The following is a 24,854-nucleotide window of genomic DNA, read 5'->3' as shown; positions in this document are numbered from 1 at the left end:
TCCTCCTCAAACTTTTATCTTTGCTTTGGATTGAGTTGAGAACCTTTCTTAAACTCCAGCCTACTTGTGGAGTAAGCTGCGATGTTAATTAATTTAAATGTTCAGAAATTTTCTCTGGAGTACATCTAGGGGGTCATTAGAGAGACCTTTTATCCTGGAGTATTTCTGTAACATTTAATACCACCAAAACTATTAACGTATGTCCCTTTTTGTATCTGAGAGACTAGATTGGAAGTGTTACTAATCCTTTCAACCATGGATCGCATCAACCCAGCCCACACTACTATGGCGCTTGCACTCCCCTCTTGCAGGGGTGTCACAGAATATCAAGAGTAGGAACTCTGGCCTCTGGAACTCTTCTTCCTGCCAGTGCCAGTGTAAAGCTCTCATCACTGACCACCTATTGTAGCACAGGCTACAGTTAGATGACATTTTCACAGCTGCCACCCAATTCTTTAGTTCACAGTTTCAGTCACACCCACAAGAGCATTTAAGGTGGTGAAGAAATTAATTTTCCTCACAGCCAGCAGCCTGGTTTTCAGTATGAGGTGGAAGGATGGTAACCCATTGTACATAATTCTGAAACTTTGGGTACATGGTGCACAAAATGTCCATTTACTTTGTTCCAGACGTGCTTGATTCAGTTTCTGTGGCTGTTGCATTCAAAATGAAGGTTTTTAAAAGAGTACTAGTATCTCCTGTGCTGTTGCATACTTGAATTGGAGGCCGCTTAACAGCCTAGGATAGCTACAGTTTCACCGCAACTTTTTTTTTAAAACACACCAACTGGACAGACAACTTCAAAAATTCACTTTGTAGATCCATTTAATGGCCAGAGCCTGCAACTACACTGACAGAAAAAGTAGCAAAATTAATTTGGAAGTACAGTGATAACTTGACAGAAAAGCAGGATCAAAACTTGTGACAGTGGATTGTAATGTTCGTGAGTTGATAGAAAAAGATCACCCTCAAACTGTCCTCCCCTTACAAAGTTACAAAATATGTCAATTTGTTAATTTTTCCCCCCTCTTTTTTTTTTTCCCCTCAAGTGTTGATTTGGTAGTGACCTCATCCCAGACTCAGAAGGTTGCAGGTTTTAAGATCCGTGGAACTTTAGCATAAAATCTAGCCTGATTCTTCATTGCAATACTCTGAGTAGTCAGAGGTGCTATTCCTGGAATGGGAAATAAATCCGAAGCCCTGTTGTATTACCCTGGATAAAGAGTATCAAGGGATTTGGAACTAAAGCAAGTAAATAAAATTAAGGTGCCGATCAACCATGACCTAATTGAATGGCGGAGTTTGTTTGAGGGGCTGAATGGCCTTCTGCTATTTCAATGTTTCATTAATACTTTGGTTCTCTATTTTTAATGAATCCCATTTGTTTTATACATGGCTTCTAATAGCATTCCCTGGCTTTCTCTCACTTGACAGCTAGAAGAGCAGCACTGAATCCTATTCTTGCCATATCCCACAGGTATGTGAGTCAAATGAAAGCCCAGACACAACACGGAGTAGCAAGTATGCCACGGGCACTGGCTGAGGAAAAGGGTGCTGCAAATGACTTCCAATCTATATTACCTGTGGCACTGCACTAGAAATTCCAGGCAAACTATATAAGTAGCATGAAATCAGCTGCAACTGAGTGGTCCTTTTCCTTTCTGCAGCTTGACTTAGAACTGATACTTGTGTAGGTAGGGCCTCTTCTTGGCTGAATCTCTTCCCTGTGTAAGACCAGTGGAATTTTTACCCCCTGTAAAATAATATTTACTCTGCAAGGAATTGTGAAGAAATTGACTACTGACTTAATAGAGAGGACTTCCAGACCAGCACCTAATATTTCCTGACAGTGAGTATGTGATGGAAAGCCTCAAGTGAAAATGCAAGATGCACACACCTGGTTCCTCAGGATCTGCAAAGAGAAAAGACTGGTTAACCTTACGGTTTCCAGGTGTTCATAGTCCTTCTTTGTAATTCCAACCTTTTCTGTTTTTGTTCTTCTGTTTCAAGTGCTTGCAGATCTTGTTTCCTTGTTTTAATAAAGTAATGGTCCTCCTTTTTATGCATTCCTTTACAGAGAGAAGGAAGAAGAAAAGGAAGAACAGTTAATGGAAGAAAAGAAAAGGAAAAAAGAGGACAAGAAAAAGAAAGACGCCACTCAGAAGGTGAGACGAAAGGTCTGCTGCTTTCACTGATGAGTAGCCAAATACAGTTTTTTTTTAAAATAAATCCCTTGTGTCTGTTGATAAATGTGCTGGTTTGTATTGCTATTTCTGTACTCTTTTTTGACTCCAAAGACCCTGTCCTATTGATTATAATGGATTACAGCCACATTACTGTACTACTTGTCCAGATGGATGAAATTTAGTAGCATGCAAATAGGAACACAGAAAAATACAGGACCAGAAACAACTCTGCGATCCATCTGACCAGTCCCAAAATTGAACAGCTCTAAATTGCCTCCTTTGGCCTCCTTGTCTCGAGAGACAATGGGTAAGCGCCTTGAGGTGGTCAGTGGTTTGTGAAGCAGCGCCTTAGTGGTTATAAAGGCCAATTCTAGAGTGACAGATTCTTCCACAGGCGCTGCAGTTAAAATTGGTTGTCAGGGCTGTTACACAGTTGGCGCTCTCCTTGCGCTTCTGTCTTTTTTCCTGCCAACTGCTAAGTCTCTTCGACTCGCCACTGTTTAGCCCCGCCTTTATGGCTGTCCGCCAGCTATGGCGATCACTGGCAACTGACTCCCACGACTTGTGATCAATGTCACAGGACTTCATGTCGTGTTTGCAGGCGTCTTTAAAGCAGAGACATGGACAGCTGGTGGGTCTGATACCAGTGACGAGTTCGCTGTACCATGCTTCCTTGATGATCCTGCCATCTTCCATGTGGCTCACATGACCAAGCCATCTCAAGCGCCGCTGTCTCAGTAGGGTGTATATGCTGGGGATGTTGAGCGCCTGAGGACTTCTGCATTGGAGATACGGTCCTGCCACCTGATGTCAAGGATTCTCCGGAGGCAGCGAAGATGGAATGAGTTGAGACGTCGCTCTTGGGATGTCGCTGTGCCTCTAAATTGCCTACACCCTCAAATAGCAGTTCAATTTTCCCATAAATTTTGTGCACTATCTCACTACCTCCCAGGACTATCCATTCCTCATGTTTGCCACCCCTGCATAAAGCAGTTAAATCTCAACTGTCTGCTCCTTTCCTCTTTTAAGCTAGAACCCATAATCACTGTTTCTGGAGATTGTGGCAATCTTTAACATATTTTTAGTGGAGTCCAGTCTGTTTATGCCCTGAAGTATTTTCATTTCCTATGAGCCTTCTCTCCTAAGTATGCAATCCCTGGCTTGTCAGTCTCTTAAGCTCAGTATCTTTTTGGTTGTGCTTTCTACACTACCTCCAGTGGATAACTTTGCTGTAATGTGGTATCCACAATTGCACACTGTACTCCAGGAGTAGCTGTACAGTGTCTTCTATGGACTCAGTATTACCTCTTAGGATTTGTGCTCTGTCCCTCTGACTATACATCTTTCAACCTGGTTGACTTTCCTTAATGTTACTGCTCACTGCACTCAATTTCTGTGAGCTAACCACCAATACCTTTATTTGAGGGAGTAGGCAATTTAGAGCTATTCATTTTTGGGACTGGTCAGATGGATCGTAGAGTCGTTTCTGGTCCTGTATTTTCCTGTGTTCCTAATTGCATGCTACTAAATTTCATCCATCTGGACAAGTAGTACAGTAATGTGGCTGTAATCCATTATAGTCAACCCTGTGGTGAGGCCTGCTGCAGATAGCCGTTTAGTTTATGTTGCCAATGATTATTTCCCCTACCCAGACCATTACCTTGCATCTATCTGTATGAAGTGTAATTTACCACTCCTCAGGCCTTTTCCCAACCTATCTAGATTCCTTTGTATGTTGTGTGCAAATTTCCTATTACTTGAACTTCTCCATCATCCCCAATTTAGTGTTAACTGCAAGCTAAGTTTAGTTTCTGGTCCCAGCCTCAATTTTATTTTTATATTTGTTCATGGAATGTGAGTGTTGCTGGCAAGGTCAGCATTTATTACCCATGCCTAATTGCCCATGAGAAGGTGGTGGTGAGTCACAAATTACTTACATGCTCTGTAAGCAACAATGGCCTGGCTAGTGACTGTGTACCATGTTCACACAATTCCATTCACAGCACTCTTTGCTGTTTCTAGTTTAGTCAACTTTCCATTTACTTCTATTGCTTGTCCTCATTCAGTGGTTTCCAGCTTTGTGGACTGATTGCTTGTACATATCAATGTAAGAAACATGAGCAGCAGTCGGCCATTCAGACCCTCGAGCATGCTCTGCCATTCAATAAAGTCGTGGTCGATCTACCTTAACTCCACTTTTCTCACTCTATCCCCGTATCCTTCGATTCCCTTAGTGTGGCATGGTTTTAAATACTTTGAAATCTAAATCCCAACACATCCACAAAATTTCCTTCAGTAAAATATGTTGTTTCTGCAGAGCATGATCTCTCACCCATAAACCCATGCTGTCCTCTGAGCTTCGTATCAGTGTTTAAATATCTTTCAGGATGCCTTCTAATACTTTGCCCATCCACATGTTAGGCTCACTGGCCTGTAGTTTGGTGGTTTTCAGTGCCCCTTTTTAAAGATTGGTGTTATGTGAGACCCACAGATTCCTTATTTGCCTGCTTTCGGTTAATACATATATAGAAATGGTTGACATTACTTTTTAACTTCCCTGCTATGCAAACCTCATTTTCTGTTTTAGGTCATCTGACCAATTTCTTAATCTCCTTTACCTTGTTATTGTTTCAGCTCGCAAAGCTACTTATAACTTTTTTTTATCTTGGGAACAATATCTTTTCTTTTTGCATTTATGCCTGTGTTTCTTCCATTGTTGATATTGGTCTTTTCCTCTCTCACCCTATTCGTGTGGTGGTCTATATCTGTTCTGTGCTTTATGTATAGTATTTCTACACGCAAAGTAATCTTTTATTTGCTTTTCTCCTCTAACTGTGTTATTTGGAATTGAAAGCTAGTCTCAGTAATAGTGCCATGAAATTATCATCGATTGTCGTAAAAACCCATCTGGTTCACTAATACCCTTTAGGGAAGGAAATCTGCTGTCCTTACCTGGTTTAGCCTACATGTGACTGGATCCACAGCAATGTGGTTGACTCTTAACTGCCCTCTGAAATAGTCTAGCAAGCCACTCAGTTGTCAAGGGCAATTAGGGATAGGCAACAAATGCTGGCCTTGCCCACATCCCATGAAAGAATTAAAAAAAATTCAGTCCTGTTTTCCTGAGTTTGCCCCTCATCCCTTCAAATCTGCCATTCTGGAGTTGAATGTTTCCATTGTATTCAATCGCTTTCCCATCTTAAGCCTAACCTTTAGCTCTATGACATTTTGGCTACCCTTAGCAAGGTGTTCTCTGACTTTCACCTGCTCTTTCACCTCCTGGTTGTTGCTTTGCATCAGGTCCAGTAGTGCCTTTGGTCCTGTAGGTTCCTTGACAAATTGTTCCTTGTGACAATCTGCTAATGTCCAGGATCATATGTTGCCTCTTATTGCTCCCTTTATGGATTTCCCAGTCTATCCCCGGTAAATTGACGTAACCCATAATGGCTGCATCTGTTCCTGTACATGACTAAAGTTTTTGGTCCAAACCTTTTGCCTGATCTGGCTCTCCGTAGCAGACCTTCACTGTGAGTTTCCTTCCCTTTGCATCTCCCATTCTTGTCCATAGGTTCTCAACTTGTCCACACCCAAACTAAATGGTCCGTCTCCTTTCTAATTAAGTTCTGTTTCAGTTAAAAGTCTTCATTCGTCCCATTTTGTCTCTTCCATGTCCAAGAAGTAAACTATATACCTGTAACAAAAACAAGAAATGCTGGATTCACTCAGCAGGTCTGGCAGCATCTGTGGAAAGAGAAGCAGAGTTAACGTTTCGGGTCAGTGACCCTTCTTCGGAACTGACAAATATTAGAAAAGTCACAGATTATAAACAAGTGAGGTGGGGGTTGGGCAAGAGATAACAAAGGAGAAGGTGCAGATTGGACCAGGCCACATAGCTGACCAAAAGGTCACGGAGCAAAGGCAAACAATATGTTAATGGTGTGTTGAAAGACAAAGCATTAGCACAGATTAGGTGTGAATATACTGAATATTGAACAGCAGCAAGTGCAAACCTGAAGAAAAACAACCTGAAAAAAACCGTGGGTAAGCAAACTGAACAAACTAAGATGAAATGAAATAAATGCAAAAAAAGGATTGTAAAAAATGTAAAAAGGAATGTAAAAAAAGAAAGAAAAAATAACTAAAAATGAAAGTAAAGTGTGGGGCTGTCATGCTCTGAAATTATTGAACTCAATGTTCAGTCCGGCAGGCTGTAGTGTGCCTAATCGGTAGATGAGATGCTGTTCCTCGAGCTTGCGTTGATGTTCACTGGAACACTGCAGCAATCCCAGGACAGATGAGAGCAGGGGGGAGTGTTGAAATGGCAAGCAACCGGAAGCTCAGGGTCCTGCTTGCGGACTGAGCGGAGATGTTCCGCAAAGCGGTCACCCAGTCTGCGCTTGGTCTCCCCAATGTAGAGGAGACCACACTGTGAGCAGCGAATACAGTATACTACATTGAAAGAAGTACAAGTAAATAGCTGCTTCACCTGAAAGGAGTGTTTGGGGCCTGGGATAGTGAGGAGAGAGGAGGTAAATGGGCAGGTATTACACCTCCTGCGATTGCAAGGGAAGGTGCCCTGGGACGGGGACGAGGTGGTGGGGGTAATGGAGGAGTGGACCAGGGTGTCGCGGAGGGAATGATCCCTTCGGAATGCTGACAGGGGAAGGGAGGGGAAGATGCGACTGGTAGTGGCATCACGCTGGAGGTGGCGAAAATGGCGGAGGATGATCCTTTGGATATGGAGGCTGGTGGGATGAAAAGTGAGGACAAGGGGAACCCTGTCACGGTTCTGGGAGGGAGGGGAAGGGGTGAGGGTAGAGGTGCATGTACATGTTTCCCATCTTTGTCAGTGTGGTGCCTATGAATCAAAATTTAACCGGGCAGCATTTTTTTGTTCCTCTGCAGGTTATGACCCACAGTTAAGTATTTGCATAGTTATTAATCTATTTGAGATTGGCACTTGAAGTATAACACTTTTGCTACACTTACAGTGGAGAGCACTCTAGTGTGGTGTTATCAGAGAGAAGACGTGTTTATTGTAACCTCTGCATTATGGTTTAGGTTGACCATAAGCTCCATTTCCTGCCCCTAAACAAAGGCTCATGAGTTTATCTAATGAGTAGCTGCAATATAAAGACTACCCAGATCCCAGATTCAATCCCTAGACTGTGCTGAGTTTGCTGAAGCGGCAGTAGATTTCCACTTCTTCTTGCTATCCATTGGTCCTTGCTGGAAAGCATGAGTGCACAGACGTTGGTGGGGTCCAGGTCAATCCTCTGCTGTGAGTTACAACCAAGATCAAAAATTGCCGATGTTCACTATGCCAGCTTGTGTATGAAGTGGGGCCATTTGAGTAAGGTACCAGGAGGTGGTCAGTATTAGAGTAATTGTGCTTTAACGAGAATCAGTGCCTTTAGGGGAAAGAATTGCCAAAAAGAAAGCCACAGCACTTCAGTTGGTATTGGCACGTCAACAAAAGCATGTGAGACTCAAAAATATGTGCAAACTCACTTGAGCAATCTTTACTTTGTTATCCAAATTGGGCATGGTGTCTAGTCTTACCCAGCAGAATGAAGAAAAACAAGATTGCCACCAATTTAAATCCCACTTTCAAAATTACGTAGAAAACTCTTCTGGTATTTAATCTTTGTCACTTTTGCAAGGATGGGTGGTGCAGCCAGATAGACATTAGCTTTCAGCTCTTAGATAGATCTGAGCTTAAATCCACCCTTGACTGATGGGTCACAAGTCTCATCTGTCTGCTGGGTGTAAGATTGGTTTGAGAGAATAATTTGAGAGGTCTTGTCTCCATTCCTATCGGACATGGAAAACAGTTACAAACTGTCCCTAATTTGTCAATTAAAATATTAAACTGAAAATTATGCTCACAGGAAAGAAGAGTGTCACACTGTTGCAGCAAGGAATGCTTGCTAGGCTGAAATATATTAATGGAACAAATTATAGGGCACTTCACCCCTACAATTTGATAACAGGCTTGAAATCATTTTCCTTGTAAGTGGGGGGCATTTCAATCCAGGAAATTCTTGAGAGCCTCTTGTATATTGGTTTTAGAGTACCATCAACAGGCCTGGGAGATAAGTGCCCTCTCAGGCAATGAGGCACGAATGAGTGGAAAAAAGTGGAGGGAGAGACAAGCTTGGCCAAACTTGGACTCTTTACTAGAGCATAATCTATGCTGGGAGTAGGCTTTCCATTCAGTGATAGAATGGAAACTTGTAACACAGCCAAGTTTTCATGCTGCCATGAGAGCTGGAGCGAATACTGATTTCAGTAATTTGGATTTGTTTCCCATTTTGTATGGGGCCTTTTCTTCCTGTCAGGATTGGCGTTGTACATAGCCACATCACACTGCTTCATAAAAATATACTGAGTAAAAAAAAAACTTATTTCTGATTAAGTCAAATCTGAAACCTGTTTTTTTTTGAGTATTTATTCTGCAATCTTCTCTCACCTCCCCCCCCCCCCCCCCCCCAAAAAGAAAACTGAAAAACTGTTCACAAGTGATAGCTGTTGTCAATCACAAATTTAAAGAATCATGGTTAGACAGAACATGAGTGCTTCCTGCTGCACAAAGAGCTTTTTATGTTGGCATTCATGTGACATTATCCATTGTTGTGAGCTTTCCCAGAGCTTTTGGGTGGGAGGGGCGAAGGTGTTAAATCTTAACTCTTTACGATCTGCCACAGCAATCTGTGCCCCATATAATCTCAAAACTGCCTGTTACTCCACCAATGAGCACCTTTTGCTTGTTGCCTCTTGAGATTTCTAAATTCATCTCGAGCTTATTTTCTATTGGATTCATCTTGTCAATATAAGCAAGCTCTTTTTTTTTAGCAAAACTAAGTTGGATTTATCGGTGAAGTTTTTTTTGTGTCTGTCGGAAAGTTTTGTTACGTACGGTTAAATCGATAGTCCCAGAGTTTGTTTTTCACTTAAATGTCATTATGGATAATGAAAGTTATAATGTAGTGAGAGATCAAGTAGGATGAGTGAGATGAACAAAAGCATGAGGCAGTTAGAAGCTGCCTACTTGGCCAGTCATAACTGAGTTTCTTTGGCCAAATTTAAACACACTTTTTGTATACTCCTTGTTCGCTCTTCCAGTTGTGTTTTTGGAAGATTATATATTTGAAAGCACTGCTACAATTTCCCCTCCCTCCCAGAACCGCGATAGGGTTCCCTTTGTCCTCACTTTCCACCCCACCAGCCTCCCCATCCAGAGGATCATCCTCTGCCATTTCCGCCACCTCCAGCGTGATGCCACTAATAAACGCATCTTCCCCCTCCCTTCCCCTGTCAGCATTCCGAAGGGATTGTTCCCTCCGCGACACCCTGGTCCACTCCTCCATTACCCCCACCACCTCGTCCACTTTCCACGACACCTTCCCTTGCAATCGCGGGAGGTGTAATACCTGCCCATTTACCTCCTGTCTTTTCACTATCCAAAGCCTCAAACACTCCTTTCAGGTGAAGCAGTGATTTACTCGTACTTCTTTCAATGTAGTATACTGTATTCGCTGCTCACAATGTGGTCTCCTCTACATTGGTGAGACCAAACGCAGACTGGGTGACCGCTTTGCAGAACACCTCCGCTCAGTCTGAAAGCATGACCCCGAGCTTCCGGTTGCTGGCCATTTCAACACTCTTTCCCCCCCCCCCCGCTCTCATGCTCAATCTCTGTCCTGGGATTGCTGCAGTGTTCCAGTGAATATCAACGCGAGCTCGAGGAACAGCACCTCATTCATCGATTAGGCACGCTACAGCCTGCCGGACTGAACATTGAGTTCAATAATTTCAGAGCCTGACAGGCCCCCACTTTTTATTTTCAGTTATTCTTTTTTGTGTGTGTTTATTTTATTTTAGTCTGTTTAGTTTACTTCTACTGTGCCTACCCACTTTTTTTCATGTTTGTGCTTGGGGCCAGGCTGTTCAGTTTTCTGTCCATTAACACCCTCTCTGTACTAATGCTTTGTCTTTCTGCATACCATTAACATATCGTTTGCCTTTGCTCCATGACCTTCTGGTCAGTTATTCTCTGTGACCTTGTATTATCGACACCTCTTTTGTAATCTCTTGCCCCACCCCTGCTTTACTTGCTTAAAACCTTTTACATTTCTAATATCTGCCAGTTCTGATGAAGGGTCACTGACCTGAAATGTTAACTCTGCTTCTCTCTCCACAGATGCTGCCAGACCTGCATTTCTTGTTTGTGCTACAATTTATGCTGCTGTTTGAGCTTATGTACTATCAGTGAGCCTTCTATTCTGCAAAAAAAAAGCATGAAATAAGTTGAACACATGCATGCATTCGCTGCATATAACACCACCAGGGCCACTGTTTTACTGTGAAACAAAGAAAACGTTAATTTTATTACATGGGTTTCTAGGTTTTTTACTGCTGTTTAGGGAAGCTCATTGCTCAGTTGTAGCGGCCTTGATCTTGATATCACAATGTCTGCTTCCTGTTTCTGAACAGTTTAAGGGAAATGCTATGGGTTTCATCCCACCCCCACTCCATTCAAATGACCATGCAGCTGAACATTTTGCTGTGTGGGTCTTTGCTGTTGAGCAGTATTGCTGTTATAGTGCAGCTTCTTGGAGCTTCAGCATGCTATTGCGCCAGGCTGTTCTCATGCACCAGCACTCTTCCCTAATGTTGAAACTGAATCCATGTTGGCTGTTTGCTCCAAAACATTACAAACCAGCCTCGTGTACTATTTTAGGAAATTTAGGTGTTGGTCAATAATGTCACTTTGATGAAGGTTCATCCCTCACTTGGCTGGACAGTCCCTGATTCCTAGGCTAATAGGACATTCAACTCATCAAGTCTATACCTGTGCATTTTTCTGTGAGCTTCCCCGGTCTAATCCTACACCTGCTGCTCCCCATACCCTTGAACATTCTTTTTCAATTAACTAACTTCCTTTCTTAAAAGATGGTAAGGAACTTGCTTCAACTCTTTGTAGTAAAGGGTTCCACATTGTAAATTCCTGTAATTCTTTCAATGATTAGCTTAAATTTGTGCTCTCTCACCTGTCAATTACTGTATACTTTATCATCTTTCATTTTAGGTTCATTCCATCACCTCATCTTTAATGGTTTTTCAGAACAATTTATTTTTTATTGAGTAGAATTTGTTTTTGTTCGGGTGCCAGTTCAGTGCTTGAACTTGACAACAGATGTTAATGCTCTTTATAGGTATTTAGCTGCTGCAACTGAGTATGGTTAAGACAAATTGCCGAGATCTACTTGTATAAAAACATTCTGAACGATTAAAATTTACTAAAAGAGACACAGGTGTGAGATAGCTAGTTGGAAAACTGGGCGCGATAGTATGGGTGTTTATTGGCCCGATAAATAGAGAATCTGTGCACTCAGGCAAGTGAATGGCCCAGCGATAGCTTTTGCACGGTGCCAATGTGAAGTATGTCAAGCCAATGTGCATTTAACCAGGATATTTTAACATCAAATTCACAATGATTGTTCAGGGCTGGGCAATGGAAAGGTGACATTCCGTTTCCTCCCAGCCCTGTGGAAGTTAAATGAAAGGTCCAGATACGAGGGGACATAGCTTTAAGTTGAGGGGTGATAGATATAGGACAGATGTTAGAGGTAGTTTCTTTACGCAGAGAGTAGTAGGGGTGTGGAACGCCCTGTCTGCAACAGTAGTAGACTCGCCAACTTTAAGGGCATTTAAGTGGTCATTGGATAGACATATGGATGAAAATGGAATAGTGTAGGTCAGATGGTTTCATAGGTCGGCGCAACATCGAGGGCCGAAGGGCCTGTACTGCGCTGTAATGTTCTTAAAAAAAAAGTGTCTTCATTTCTTCTAGGCTGAACTCCAAACACAGTTCTATATATAGAACAGAATGGCTTTCACAGTAACCAGAAGCAATGATACAAATCAAGATCTGCAGTAACACTTGCCTTCTGCCTCTCTATCTCTCTCCATCCACTCTTCTCAGAACATTCTGGGTTTTGCCAAAAAATCAGGATTCTGCAACAGTAATGTGCATTTAAGCTCACTCTACCAATGCACTAAACAAGCCCAGTGACAACATTGGAGCTGACCCTGCAAGTGTCTGAAATATATAATTGTGTATGTTTGGTCACCAGCCCTTCAACCTCTCTGTTGAACTCTCCATTGAGTAATGTTCTGTTCTACAACAGCTGTCTTAAATTAGTGATTTGGCAATTACGCGGCGAACAGGGAACTCTGATTCTGCAATGGAAACTGGATTGTCATTACCCAGGAATTTATAGCCTGTTTTATCTCTGGTAACTGCTCTCGGGAGGGTGGCATTGTGACAGCCACCATATGCCACTTTCTGATTTTATATCTACTGTGTGGCACCATTCCCCTTAGACCCGTTAAAGGCTTCAGTGCTATTTTCAATACACGCAGAATGGATGGAACCAGCTCCACGTCTTCAACAACTGAGCACAGGGGCTGGCACATCCAACTCCCACGAGTTGATGAGTCTTCAAGGCTGGCTTAACTCTGGATTGTGTTGACATTTGAGAGGGTCATCGGTGGTGGCAGAGCCCTGCGATGATGTGCAGCTCTCCCATCACCCCCAACCTCGATGGTAAAAGCGATATTGGGCAGCCCATGAGAAATTGATGATTTTGAGGCAAATTTGAGCAGGATTATGTTGCTGATGTGGATTCATTACTTGGAACTGACACAGCACTTTGTTTTTCTGTTTCAGGTTACAGAACAAAAAACCAAAGGTAAGAGACCTTTTTATCCTGGGCACAAAGTTTGAACAATTTATTTATTTACATCTATGTGGATATAGATACATATGTAAACACAGACACAAAACACGTATATCCACAAATATAAACCCAACACATTGCAGTAAGTGATGAAATCAAATTGGGTACCTAATTAAACTGATGTGCTTAAAAGTACATAGGAGTAACTGTAATGTTTAAAGCTCTTAACATTTTGTTGGGACTCCCCTCTATATTTTTATTTATTTTTTATTTAGAGATACAGCACTGAAACAGGTCCTTCGGCCCACCGAGTCTGTGCTGATCAACAACCACCCATTTATACTAATCCTACATTAACCCCATATTCCCTACCACATCCTCACCATTCTCCTACCACCTGCCTACACTAGGGGCAATTTACAATGGCCAATTTACCTATCAACCTGCAAGTCTTTGGCTGTGGGAGGAAACCGGAGCACCCGGAGAAATCCCACGTGGTCACAGGGAGAACTTGCAAACTCCGCACAGGCAGTACCCAGAACTGAACCCGGGTCGCTGGAGCTGTGAGGCTGTGGTGCTAACCACTGCGCCGCCCTATATTCTGGTTTCTATACTGTTTACTGGGCAGCTCACATAGAGTGACAGAAAGATTGCAAGACTGTATAAATCTAAATTCAGGGATTAGAGGAATGGTTTGACTAAACCTCAGAAGCTGCACTGTTGTGTTGTTTTTGTTGTCTGAACCAATCAACTTGGATTGCTGCATTGTAGGCATTCTGCAGTTCCATTATGAAGTTTTTTTAAAAATGTGCACTCGGGACTGGATTGAGGGAAATTCTCTTCCAACAAGGGATTGTTGCCAAATTTTTGGCATGTCGCATTGCCATCAGAGGGAGCCATCGCAGCACCTTTTATGTCTGAAACCAGTAGGGAAATGGTTGACTGCCTAACTGTGAATCCTGCACCTTTGCTAAGTCTTTTTTGGCTTTGGTTCAATGAAGGCTTCAGGGTTTCAAGTGGTGAATAATATTTGGCAGGAGTGGTCTGCTGATGAAAGACATTGTGAGGTTCTTTTCAAAAGAGGATGATTTTTTTTTTTAGCCAAAAGTCTCTCGAAGGCAATCCTGGGACGCAGTCAGTTTCAGTATGTCACCCATGTGCCATTCTTCATGTGTGACCTACATGAACCGTATCGGTCTGATTGACTTGGATATGGGCACCCTGTATCCTGACCTTTTAAATGTGCACGTTCGTGCAAAGAATGTTGGACACTGATGAGGAGCAGGGACCTCTTTTCTCGTAAGAAAAGAAACAATGCTGGCCATTAATCCCAATGATTTCATCCACCTTTGGTGGTGGTCATCTTGTGTCTGAGAGTCCAAATGAGCTAATGGCATTGCTGGAGCTTGCTTGCATGCCTGCCTTGGGATGTTGGAGAGATATTTCCTAGATTTCTTCCTGAATTGGCTACAGTTTTTCTTCCCTTTTTTTTGCCCCTCCTGTGTGATAGTGGTTAAGAGGTCTATGAATGGTGTGCGATGTGGCATTGTTAATTGGGTAGGGTCTGAGGGCCTTTTCTCATTCTTTTCATATATAACCCAGAAATATCTGCTCCCTTGTCTTCAAGCAAAGCTGTGACCTGCAGTGTTTCCAGGTCATAACAGAGGGTGTTAGAAAGATATATATTTTGAATGCGATATTTTAAAAAAAACATGCAATTGTCAGGTGCCCAAGAAATCTAAGGCAGACTTTATAGCATCCATAAGGTTTCAATAAAAGATCTTTGTTTGAAATACTAGCCATCATGTTGAACGCCTGTTCTCAGTGGACCAGCATCCTGTATCAGTGAACCAAGCACAGCAGCGCAGTGTTACATTAACAGTTTGAGACAGTTCCAAGTGCAGTCTGCCCTCATTATAGCAAACCCTGTCATTGCAAGCCGTTTCCTTGGTCTTAGCTGAAAATTTGTCATAGTCAACAGAGAGCAGCTTGGATCTCAAGATGATAAACTACCTGGCCCTTAATAAGTAGGCTTGACTGCAGTGGTTTGCAGTGAGAATTGTTTGCAGCCCTCAATACCGCAGTGACCTATCTCATATAAGTAAATGTAATATATAGCCTAAATGTAAATGAAAATCTGCGAATACTGGAAATCTGAAATAAAACCAGAAATGGATAATAGAACTGTCAGTGCATAAAAGACCAACAGGGCTGATGAATCTTGCAGCTGGGACCTTTTGCTGGCATTCATTCTATGGAATTCTGTATCACCTTGACCTCTGCGTTTTCTCTCTCGGGAGCTTGCAGACCTGTGGTGCACTTCTGTTCTTGATCGTGATTCCAACTACTATGCAGAAGTGTACCTGTTAGGATTCTCTAAACCTTTTCTCCTTGCACGTCTCTAAGTTACCTATCATGAAGCCTAGATACTTTATATAAGCAGCTGTGTACTGCTATTCCTACTAACTAGGAATCTGCTTGGGGTAACGCGGGTTTTGTGCCATTTTCCCATCTTTTTGATCTTTTCCCATTGCCCCTTCAGTTCTCTAGTTCAAGCTGGGACATTTCCTCCCCCTCCCCATCTTTCTTCTACACTCTCTGCCAATTTCATGCTAGCACTTTTCTCCTTTCTTCCCAAACACATTTCATGCTACCCTACCTCCATCTGGTTTTGGGTGACTAAATGTGGATATCCTCAGGGAAACATGGAGCTTCTGCAGTAAAGGAGCGGTTGGGGCATTGGACAAAGAGAAGTTTTTGTGATGCTCTTGCAAAACTCCTGAGGTTGGTTTAGAGTGGTATTAATTAAAGGCTTAGAAGCAGATTGCGCAACTACCACTGGTAATGAGGGAGAAGGTCGAGGAAGCTTAGAGATTAAAAAGAAAACTGCAATTGCTGGAAATTTTGAGATAGAAACAAAAATGACTGGAAATTGAGTCAGTCGGTGACAGAATAGAAGAGAGGTTCTTTCTCTTTGAGGTGCTGACTGACCTGTGTATTTCCAGCAACTTTGAGGTGTTTCCAGCATTTTCTGTTTTTTGGCCATTCAGCTCCTTTGTGCTGTCAGGCACAGTAACTTCTCTGAGTTAGTGCTCTGGTGATATCAGCATTCCAGATTTAACCCCATATTCTGATATCCCAGAAAAAAAATCAGTCAGTCATGAAGTGGTTTGCCCTTTTTAAATGAGTGTTGATGATAACAAGGCTTGCACTTTTAGACCCAGATTGGTGATACTGTTTTTCACCACCTTGACTGCTAACCCATAAATTGTTAGCACAAATAGCTCACTTTAACAACTGGTTAGGCAGCATTTAGCAGAATGAAAGCACAGGAATAGTTTCCTTCTTAATGTTTTAAAGAAATAAATAAATGTTGTAAATAGTACACAACCCTTTTTCTAAATGAGTTAGTTTTGTATTAAAACATGCTCTCCACATCAGGTGCTTACTGCGTAAAACCATTAAAGCAACCTAGCAAGAGCAAAGTACTACAGAAGCTGGAAATCTGAAATTAAAACAGAAAATGTTGGAAATCCTCAGCAGGCCTGGCAATCTTGCAGATGTGTTTCACTGGTTTATCTGCCCTAAAATGTAGTGTCTTAGTTAGACCAACAGTTGCTTGATAAAGTTCCATTTAACCTGACTACACTGCTTCAAGCATTGCACCTGTCTTTAGATGGTGATCCTACAAAGTTAGTGGAGACTGGCTTGGCGGTTTAGTATGTCCCAGAGCACTTCAGAGCCAGCGAATTACTCTTGAAGTATAGTGACTATTGCAGAGATAGCAGCCAATTTGCAGACAACAGAGCCTCAAAAGCCTTTAAAGACCACAGATTGCTCCAAAAAGCTTTACAGCCAATGATGTTCCTTTGAAATGTAAATCATTGTTGTAATGTTAGCCAAGAAGCTTGAGAAACTCCCTGCTTTTTCAATAGTGCCATGAGATCTTTCACATCCACCTTAATAGATCGACAGGATCTTGGTTTAACTTCACATCTGAAAGGCAGTGCTTCTGACAGTGCAGCACTCCCTCAGTAATGTATTGAAGTGTTAGTCTAGATTATGTGTTCAAGTCCTAAAGTGGGATTTGAACCCATAATCTTCTGAAGCAAGAGGGTTACCGACAAAGCCAAATTGACACTTAAGATGAAAGCAAAATACTGTGGATGCTGGATATACTCAGCAGGTCAGGCAGCATCTGTGGGCAGAGAAACAGTTAATGTGTCAGTTCAGCTGCTCCGTTTTCTGTCCATTAACACCCTCTCTGTACTAATTCTTTGTCTTTCAGCACACCATTAACATACCATTTGCCTTTGCTCCATGACCTTTTGGTCAGTTATTCTCTGTGACCTTGTTCTGTCAACACCTCTTTTGTTATCTCTTGCCCTACCCCCACTTTACTTGCTTAAAACCTTTTACATTTCTAATATCTGCCAGTTCTGATGAAAGGTCACTGACCTGAAATGTTAACTCTGCTTCTCTCTCCACAGATGCTGCCAGACCTGCTGAATATTTCCAGCATTTCTTGTTTGTGTTTCAGATTTCCAGCATCTGCAGTATTTTCCCTTTATTTTACTGTTTCAGTTTGATGACCTTTCATCAGTACTGGGAAAAATTAGAGATGTAACAGGTATTAAGCAAGTATAGAGGTGGAGGGGAGGTTGGGAGGAAGAACAAGAAGGAAGGTCTCTTTGGTGGAAGGCAGGTGAAATTAAATGGCAAAAGGAGATGGTAATGGACCAGGTAAATGGATAAAAGTTGGGTTTACACTGCCTTTAGACCCATCTTTTGTTTTCTGCTGAATATTTCCAGCATTTTCTATTTTTATGACATCTCAAATGGTTTTCTTCAATGCCAGTGGGACCCAGTATTGACCTTTGGCTGCACTGGTGCTAGACGCACTTTTGTCAATTGCCGTCATAATGTTGAAAACTTCAATTAGATAAACCAGCTGGGTGATGGTTTTATCAGGTATGAGGAAACATAAAAACTTGAAAGGTTTTTTCTCCTTTTCCCCTAACACTGTAGAAATTAAATAAATGTTCTTTTTATATTTATATGTATCTTGAGCTTTTTTTCTAATCACTAATTGTTCTGAATATTATTTCCTAGTGCCCGAAGCGACGAAGCCAAGCCTAAGCCAGCCTCCAACTGCCACCCCAGTTGGCAGCGTTCCAACACCAGCCGGCAACGGTGGTAACAATGCCAAAAGGGCGGTGGCCACCAACGGCCAGCCACAGAACGCCGCCCGCTATCTGCCCCGTGAGGTGCCTCCTCGATTTCGCCAGCACGAGCACAAAGTGTTACTAAAACGTGGTCAGCCCCCTCCGCCTTCTTGTGGGCTTCTTGGAGGTGGGGCGGGGCCTCCTGGGTTGCCGGGATCAAACCCTGGCACTGCACAACCATTGACGCAACCCAACTGTCCGCTGCAGCACGGCAGTACACCAGTGGGTAAGTAGACTTCCCTTCAGTGGTTTTATGGGGAAATTTAAAACCAAAGAATCCACAAGTAGAGTAGATGAGTTTTAGATTTCTTTTCAAGGTTGTTCGTTTACTGGTTCTCCACTTGCACAATGACCACTGCAATAGCACCAGGGCAAGCATTTGCTGTCCTGTTGTAAGACCCTGTATGAAGCCTCCTCGCTCAATGCCAGCTAACACCCATGTGGAGACTGCTGATACTTTCCTGAAGTGTGGGAGAAAAAAGAACAGTCTTGTGCATGTGGTTGGTCTACAAGCTCGGTTTCCCCACCTGATGGGAGTTGTGATTTATATAGCAGCATGTGGAAATCAGTAACTTCATCACTGGCATGGAGGATAAAGTCTGAGGAAAAACTCTTCCTGCAGACCTGACTCTATCTTTCTGCAGGAGGAAAACTTCCAAATCCCAAGCCATGTTTACTCATATAATAAAAAGCAAAATACTGCAGATGCTGGAAATCTGAAATAAAAACAAAGTGCTGGAAATACTCAGCAAGTCAGGCAGCATCTATGGAGAGAGAATTAGAGTTAACGTTTCAGGTCTGTGACCTTTCATCAGAACTGGCAAAGGAAAGAAAAGTATTAGGTTTTAAACAAGTGAAGGGATGGGGGGTGGTAGGGAAGAGAACAAAAGGTAAAGTGTGATAGGGCAGAGGGCAGGAGAGATTAAATAACCAAGCTGTCATGGGACAAAGGCAAAGAGCTCACAGAGCATGGGGAACCCTTTGCAAAATAAGGGAATGACAATGGTTGCAGACTTGCTTCTCTCCCAAAAGGTGGGGCGGTTCTGGTTCTCACTGGTACAACTCCATGGGAACTCGCTGCCCTTCAGTGCTTCATCCAAATGGCCGTTCTTTTTTTAATGATGCTTTTTATGAGCACCATTAGGCTATTTGACCTAGAGGTCATCACAAGCAAGCCTGATCCTGTGCTCAGATGACGAGCATTCTCCAGCAAAGGCCACTGAATCGTAATTAAGAATGGGAAGCTTGAAAAGTGTAGTTCCGTCCAACATGCCCCAAATGCTGCCCTGGCTGAGAGCAGCAAACTGTGCACAGCACAAAGACCCACCTTGGGGTCATGTGGTCTGTATAGTTCAGTGCAGCACCAGACAATGTCTTTATCCACTTCACGCATTGGGAGAACTTGCACTTTTTTTTTAATGTACTAATTTTCTTTTGAAAGGCTAAAAGAGGATTCTTTGATGCTTTTTGAAGTCTTTTTGTATCTGTAGGAATTATTTTATTTTCATTCCTCTTTTGTAAAAGATGAAATATCAGATGTTCGAGTGTCATTGAGAAAGATTGATTTTGAAAATCCTACCCAAATATAAATGATTTTGACTTTTTAACTGCTCACAAGCTGATGGGTATTCATATTTTGCTTCCTTTTTGTAGACCCAAACCCTGGGGGTGCTGGTTCAAATTATGCAAATTCTGCTTGGGGTTCTGGATCATCCAGCACTGACCTCAACCACGGCTGGGATAAGTTAATCGTAGACGGGTCTGATATGGAGGCTTGGCCTTGCATCACAGGCAGAGACTCTGAGTCGGCTTCGGAACACGTAGACAACGAAGGTGCCTCAAACCTTGGCTCTGAGAAGAGCTTGCCACCAGGAAGTGGCACTGCCAGGAGCTGCAAAGGAGCTGCAAACCAGTTCGCTGCTGGGAGCGGAAAGAATGAATGTAAATTGGGGGCCTGGAACATGGGCCTCGTGCCTAAACCCAGTCACGCATCTTCCATCTCTTCGGAGAGCAAAGACGGACTTAACAATTGGAAAAACTTGAGCAGCCCCGATGGAGCTGGCCTTGGGTTGACCTTGAACCCAAATATCAACCCATCAGCCTGGCCAGTGTTGGGCCAGGAGGGCACTTCTGGAAAAGGGACTTTGGAGACGGATGTTTCGAGCTCCAGTGCACAACTTAGTGCAGTAGGTCAAAGCCCTAGGGATCAGGACGGTACTTCTGCAAGCGCCTGGGCAAAACAGTCAAAAACGGAAAATGCGGGTGTTACGTGGAATGCTTCTGTTGGAGAACAGCCTCAAGCTCTTAACACTGATGGACCAAATAATGGCGACACTAACTCTTTGAATGCAAGCTCACAGAGCACCGGGAACCCTTTGCAAAATAAGGGAATGTCTGATACGACAGGGAATGGGACCTGGAACATGCCCTTAGGAATGGGTTTAGGAAACCCCTTGGTATTGAATCAATCTGTGAGCACTGAAGCCTCATCCGAAGGCAGTATTAGAGGAACTATGGAGGGTCGGGGAACTGGGGGAACTTGGAATACAGTTTGGGGGTCTTCTGGAACTGATGCAATTTCTGGACAAAATGGTACAGGAGCTGATGGCAATAATGGACGGAATGGTGATGATGCAGCAAAAACTGGCTCTGGTATGAAACAGTTACTGGTAAATAGATCAAGAACTGAATCATGGGACAGTAATGGCAGATCGTGGGACTCTGAGGCACAAGACCCCAACAAAGCAAAAAACTGGGGGAAAGGGAACAGAACAGCATCTGGTGGTGCTCAGGGCTTGTGGGGTCAACAGCCAGGGACTGATAATCGCTCAGAAGGGGAATGGGGTGGCCCTCCTAATGAACAGAATTGTGGCACAGGCGGATGGGACAATCACAGGGTAAATCCCCTCCCTGAAAACCAAGGAGAGAACTCCCAAAATTCCAACTGGGTAAAAGCCTCTAGTTCCACTGGGAGTGACTCTGGTAGTCGAAGCAACAACAAAAGGGGAGCCTCTGAAAACCACCCAGGAGGACGGCGCTTAAACAAGACTGATCCTCTTGACCAAGAGGAGGTATTGCAATCTGTAATAAGCAGGGCTGATCTGGACCCTAGAGTGTTGTCAAACACTGGATGGGGCCAAACTCAGATAAAACAGAACACAGTATGGGATGTTCAGGAGTCGCCCAGGAATGAGAGGCGTACTGACAAAGGAACAGAAGGGTGGGAGAGCACCACCACTCAGAGCACTAACTCAGGGGGCTGGGGCGAAGGGCCCAGTCAAAGCAGTCACTGCACCTCTGGGTGGGGAGATGCTCCTCAGTCTTCAAACATGGAGTGGAAGGATTCTAAGAGTCCAAGTGGATGGGTGGATCCAAAGAACAGTCAGAGTTGGGGAGGTGGAACACCAGAAGAGAAGGCACCATCATGGAATGATGGGCCTAGAATCAAGGAACCTGGCTGGGGTGCAAGACAGCAACCAACTCAAGGTTGGTCTGCCAATAATGGTTGGGGCGATGGAAGTGGACAAGCAGCTGAACAACCAAAAGCAGGTGGCTGGGATAGTTCAAACTCAAGGTGGGGTGAGAGTGGCCGTGGTGATGTAGGATCTTGGGGAAGTGGCAGTAATTCTAATTCAAATCAGAGAAGTGGGTGGGAGGACTCCATAAGACACCAGGGATGGGGTGAGCCATCAAAAACAGCAAATTGGAACAAGCAACAAGATATGTCCAGTTCTTGGGGTACTGCATCTGCTGGTAGCCGGCAATCAGGACCTGGCTGGGGCTCAGCACCTGTGCCATCTGCACCCATCACAGTTGTGCCAAAGGAGGAAGAACCTACTGGATGGGAAGAGCCTTCACCGCAGTCCATCTCCCGAAAGATGGAGATAGATGATGGCACCTCGGCTTGGGGAGATCCCAACAGCTACAACTACAAGAATGTGAATCTGTGGGACAAGAACTCACAAAGCGAGAGCTCTGGAAGTGGGCCATTGCCACGGGAGCAGAATACATCCAATGCAGTTACAGGACGAGGTTCCACATCAAGTTCTGGTAAGCTGCCCAGTCATTTGTGTGTTCTGTTTTATTAATGTAAGTATGCATACTTATATAAACAAAAGTTTTAATTTGTGCTGTAAGATCAATGGACCTTCAATTTATGGAAAGAGAGAGGCATCTTCTGATCTTTATTGAATCTTGTATTATTCTGACAAAGTTTAACTTCCAGCTTCCCTGATATTCCAGTGGATAAATATGCTGTTGAGTGTAGCATTAAGTTATACAGTCCAGCAAATTCCACATTTAATTTCCAGTGTGCGCAGAATTGACTGATTCCAGCCAGGTTGGCATTTAGGATGTGTTATTTTGACCAGGGAGTGGTAGCTTATTCAGCGTTCCCACATCTGATCCTTATCCAGTTACCTTTTCTGAAAAGTGCATGTATGCAGACATGAGGAGAGTATAGGCCTGGGATGGCCTGCTATGCCCATTGTGGATGAATAGTCTGCCAGTATTTGCTATCTCGACTCACAAATCGAGTGATCACCTGAACAATGTACCAGAGAGCTAGCTGTCAGTTCACATTCCAGTCGAGAGCGAGGAACAAAAATAAACCCGTCCGATAAATATGAGCATATTTTTCTGTAACGTAAGAGTTGACTATCTAAACATTTTCTTGTAACTGAGGAGCAGTAAGATACTGAGATGCTAAACTTAGTTTCCAATCAAAACCATCATTATCTGTTTGGGCTTCAGTGTTTTAAGATCGCTGGCGCAATGAACTGTGTATCTCAAGAGCTCCACGATTGCTGAAGTAGTCAATGAAACTGAACCATATGGACCAGAAGGATCCCAAGTTCAAACCCTGGCCTGTTCTTAGTCTGCTTTCCCAGTGTAACAGCTGCTGCGGTGCAGTTGGACTCAATGCTCTATGGGACACGGAAGGGAAAACTTGTCATCGTGATCCATGACTTTCCACTCGGAAATGCCTTGTGTAGTATTGTGTGTCAGAAAGGTCGCTGTTTAGGATCATGTATAAAGGATGTCCATTTTGGCCAGGCACTCCAAAATATGTCAGAACCTTCAGGAGAAAAGAACATTTAACTGTTTGTTTCATTTCATTTTATTTCATTTCATCTTAGTTTGTTCAGTTTGCTTACCCACTTTTTTTTTCAGGTTTGCACTTGCTGCTGTTCAATATTCAGTGTATTAACGCCTAATCTGTACTAATGCTTTGTCTTTCAACACACTGTTAACATATTGTTTGCCTTTGCTCCGTGACCTTTTGGTCAGCTATGTGGCCTGGTCCAATCTAGACCTCCTTTGTTATCTCTTGCCCCACCCCCACCTCACTTGCTTATAACCTGTGACTTTTCTAATATTTGTCAGTTCCGAAGAAGGGTCACTGACCCGAAACGTTAACTCTGCTTCTCTTTTCACAGATGCTGCCAGACCTGCTGAGTGGTTCCAGCATTTCTCGTTTTTATTTCAGATTTCCAGCATCCGCAGTATTTTGCTTTTAATTTAACTGTTTGTGTTGTGTTTAAGCGGCAGTTATTGCAAACATAGAAACAATGCAGCAGTAATAAAAACAGAAAATTATAAAAAATTCTCAGCTGGTCACACATTACCTTTGGAGAGAGAAACAAGAGTTAATGTTTCAGAACTTGCCCCTAATTTGGAACCTATAACCACCCAACTGATGGAGGAACCCAACCACATAAAATTCTTTGAAAGTATCCCTATGGATAATCGAGAATAGTTTGAGAATATCAATTCATTTTACAAGCCCACACTGTCATCTCTGACCAGTTACATTCCCCAGATGATCATTCCTCAACTCTTGGACCATTTAATGTATTGTTTCTGTCTTTATCCACTTCAATTGCCATCTAAAATAGATAATTTTCCAGCTTTTTATAAAGAGGTCATTGTGACTGATTTAACAGCTTCCTTGACAGCTAATGCACATATCTCTGAATGAGGGGGCAACTGTCCTAATCTCTTGACAGTCAAGTTATGTTAATTTTGCATTTGTGTCCTTGCTCTGATCTGAGAAACTGCATATGTAAACCATTGCCCCTATCTGAGTAATGCACTTTTTTCTGGCACTCCCATCTGCTGTCCCCTTAAAAGTTTTTGCCCTGCAAGAGAAGTTGGCAGTAAGTGCAGACTGATGGCAGGAAGTCTGAGCTGCAGTGCACACACATACAGAGGCTTCTTTGTGTCCTACAGGTTGAAATGCGTTTGCTAGGAAAGGAGTCTCTGGACTCGATACGGAGGTTTCAGTTTTACATCAGTTTACAATAACCAACAGATAAGATTCTGCTTTTGGAACCTTAAGTAAAAGAGCATGTTTTCATGACAACTGAAGTTTAAAAAAAATTGGAAGTTTGCGTCAAACCCGAGCCACCTGACGATTTGCTTGGAATTTTAACAAAATACTGTAGAAAATATTTCTGATATCTTTCCACTGGTCTACAGAAGATTATTTTTTAATAAACATTATTACATGGCTTTCTATCTTGGTTGCAGTCGCCTGATATTCCCTGCCGCATTGCTCATATCTTTGAACTTCAAAACATGAAAAACCCTTGAATTTGGCTGTCTTTGCTAAATGGAAAGATCCAATCTTTCATATAACTTATGCTTGCCTGCAATTTTTTTCTTTTAACAAAGGTGACCATTATTGAATCTTTTTT

At 42.9% G+C, this 24,854-nt stretch overlaps 1 protein-coding gene across 6 annotated transcripts in view; it reads left to right on the top strand.

The window, feature by feature from the left end:
• LOC137353469 (trinucleotide repeat-containing gene 6B protein-like) overlaps window positions 1-24,854 on the top strand; it is a 187,473-nt gene that overhangs the window by 123,864 nt on the left and 38,755 nt on the right. For all 6 annotated transcript variants that reach the window (XM_068019787.1, XM_068019785.1, XM_068019786.1 and 3 more), the window contains 4 exons: window positions 2,078-2,165; window positions 12,922-12,943; window positions 18,044-18,382; window positions 19,810-22,206. In XM_068019787.1, coding sequence (XP_067875888.1) covers window positions 2,078-2,165; window positions 12,922-12,943; window positions 18,044-18,382; window positions 19,810-22,206 — 2,846 coding nt within the window. The remainder of the gene's footprint in view (window positions 1-2,077; window positions 2,166-12,921; window positions 12,944-18,043; window positions 18,383-19,809; window positions 22,207-24,854) is intronic.

The sequence above is a fragment of the Heterodontus francisci genome, chromosome 41, assembly GCF_036365525.1.
Source record: "Heterodontus francisci isolate sHetFra1 chromosome 41, sHetFra1.hap1, whole genome shotgun sequence".
NCBI classification, from domain to species: domain Eukaryota; kingdom Metazoa; phylum Chordata; class Chondrichthyes; order Heterodontiformes; family Heterodontidae; genus Heterodontus; species Heterodontus francisci.
The sequence above is the reverse complement of the archived record's forward strand: the minus strand, read 5'-3'. Positions and strand labels throughout refer to the sequence as shown.